The following is a 2,047-nucleotide window of genomic DNA, read 5'->3' on the forward strand; positions in this document are numbered from 1 at the left end:
TTTTCTTAACGCCACAGATGTTTATTTTCTTCACAGATTTCAACCTGAGCACCTGGGGGACATTTTAAAGTGACAAATAAAAAAAAAAATCCCTCCTCATTTTTCACACATCTTACATAAAACCTTGAAAAAGCTTCCTTCAAGGCTTTTGAATTCAAAGACTCGACAGGCACTGCTGGGAGACTTGTATTAAGGTTAAAAGGTTATAACGAGAATAAAAGGAGTGAGGCTTGGGTGAAAATTAATATAGTACATGGAGGGACTATGACAAAATATTTTAGCTTTATGTATTAATTGAAGAATCCATGTTCATTGCCACTATTCACTTAGCCCTAAATAACTGAAATTTGCTCAAATGTAGCTCAGTTTTTCCATGACATTTTTGTATTTTCTGTTGGTTAGTGAGGGCAATGCGAGAATTAAATGTCTCTGTTTCAAGGATCCATGGGAACCCTGTGAAGATTATGACACTTTCACAAGTAATACATGATTAACTGATCTGATGAATGAACAATCAAAATGTAAAGAGGCCAACATAAAGAAAGAACTATTTTAATTATCTTTAAAGACATTTCAGAGCTAAAATGCAGCCCAGTCAATACAAATGCTTTCACAGATGATATGGAACATTAAGTTGTACAATTAACTTTTATGTTCTCTGGAGAATGTACAGGTCTTGAATCTGTTCTTCTTAAACGTCATAGCTATCCTTTCCTGAAAGTTGCAGACCCTTACAGGTCAAGAAGTAATGTTTTTATTAGTGATCCAGACGCAAACATAACAATGAGTGTCCAGGCATCTTGTATTGTGTATATGATCATCCACTCCATCACTTTAGAAGCACCCAGGACAGAAAAATCAAGATGAAGAAAAATGAACAAAATCCTTAAAAAAATATTCACTACAAAAAAACCCACACCAGGCTAAAAGTGTAACCTAAGCATCGTCTGGTTTGTCTGCTGGTGGTCCACATGGCTGGAGCATCTTCTCCATCAGGTTGAAGCGGACGCGAGCTTTGCTCTCATTCTCAGCAACGGAGAAGTAGTTGAGCAGGTCAAAATGTCCCATGTAGGAGCAGTAAGAGTCCCGTTGCTGGTTCACCAGCCATTCCCACTTGCTGGTGTCGGCGTGTCCAGTGCCTATGTACTTAGACTGGAGATGCTCCAATTGACTGTGGATGTTGTACCTGTCCGTCATTCTGGCTCAACTGAGATTTGCTGAAGCTCTGGTAAGAGAAACACACGTTTTCAGTCAAGTTAGTAGTTAGACTCGTACCTAGTTTGCATAAAACGGTCACGTGCATTGCTTAATAACTGTGGATATGACAACTTAATCTGGTTTATACGGTAACAGTAACCCGACTAATATCTTTCCCAATGTTTTTTGTCTCTACAAATGAATTGTTAGCATGCTAACAGTAAACGTGTGGCTGGCTAGCCGCTAACTAGCCACACGTACAGTATGTTTATTATTTCCGAATCGGCTAATTTAGAGAAATATCCAGACATAAAATGCACAAAACATACGTACCCGGGAAGACGTAAAGAACTGAATGGAGAAGACAGAAGTAAATTAAGAGACTGCGGCGACTTCGTTTCCCCCGCACCACAAACACTGGAGTTATGACTTCCGGTAACGCTCCCCTGTAAAAAGAACCGATATGTGAAGTAGGCTGCACTCTTTAGTTCCGCCGTTCCTCCATTAGACGCTTTAATTTGGATCCCTTTCTCTCTCTCTCTCTCGCTCTCTCTCTCTATTTCTCTACAGTCTCTTTCTCTACAGTATATACAGTGCTTAACACATTTATTAGACCACCACCCACAACCACAGTTGTCCTAAAGTGACAGCTATGGTAATTATCAAAATAGTGTAAAACAAATTGTAGTTATTTACTTCCATTCCTGAACAGTAACGTTTGTTTCCATGGTTGGATGTTATGCTTGATTATTTTCAGCTCACATTCGGGTAGAAAAGGTGAATGCAGTGTGTTATTTATCTGCCAAGTGTTATTGCAATCAGCCAAAAACTGTAATTTGAATGTTTTTTA

General features: G+C 38.8%; 1 protein-coding gene across 1 annotated transcript; it reads right to left on the bottom strand.

The window, feature by feature from the left end:
- Positions 1-536: 536 nt before the first annotated feature.
- Positions 537-1,665, bottom strand: sf3b5 (splicing factor 3b, subunit 5). Its single transcript, XM_058651874.1, has 2 exons — positions 1,531-1,665; positions 537-1,225 (listed from the first exon to the last, which is right to left on the bottom strand). Exon 2 carries the CDS (start codon positions 1,195-1,197, stop codon positions 937-939), a length of 261 nt encoding a protein of 86 aa, XP_058507857.1. The 5' UTR covers positions 1,198-1,225; positions 1,531-1,665; the 3' UTR covers positions 537-936.
- Positions 1,666-2,047: the final 382 nt, after the last annotated feature.

The sequence above is a fragment of the Solea solea genome, chromosome 15, assembly GCF_958295425.1.
Source record: "Solea solea chromosome 15, fSolSol10.1, whole genome shotgun sequence".
Classification (NCBI taxonomy): domain Eukaryota; kingdom Metazoa; phylum Chordata; class Actinopteri; order Pleuronectiformes; family Soleidae; genus Solea; species Solea solea.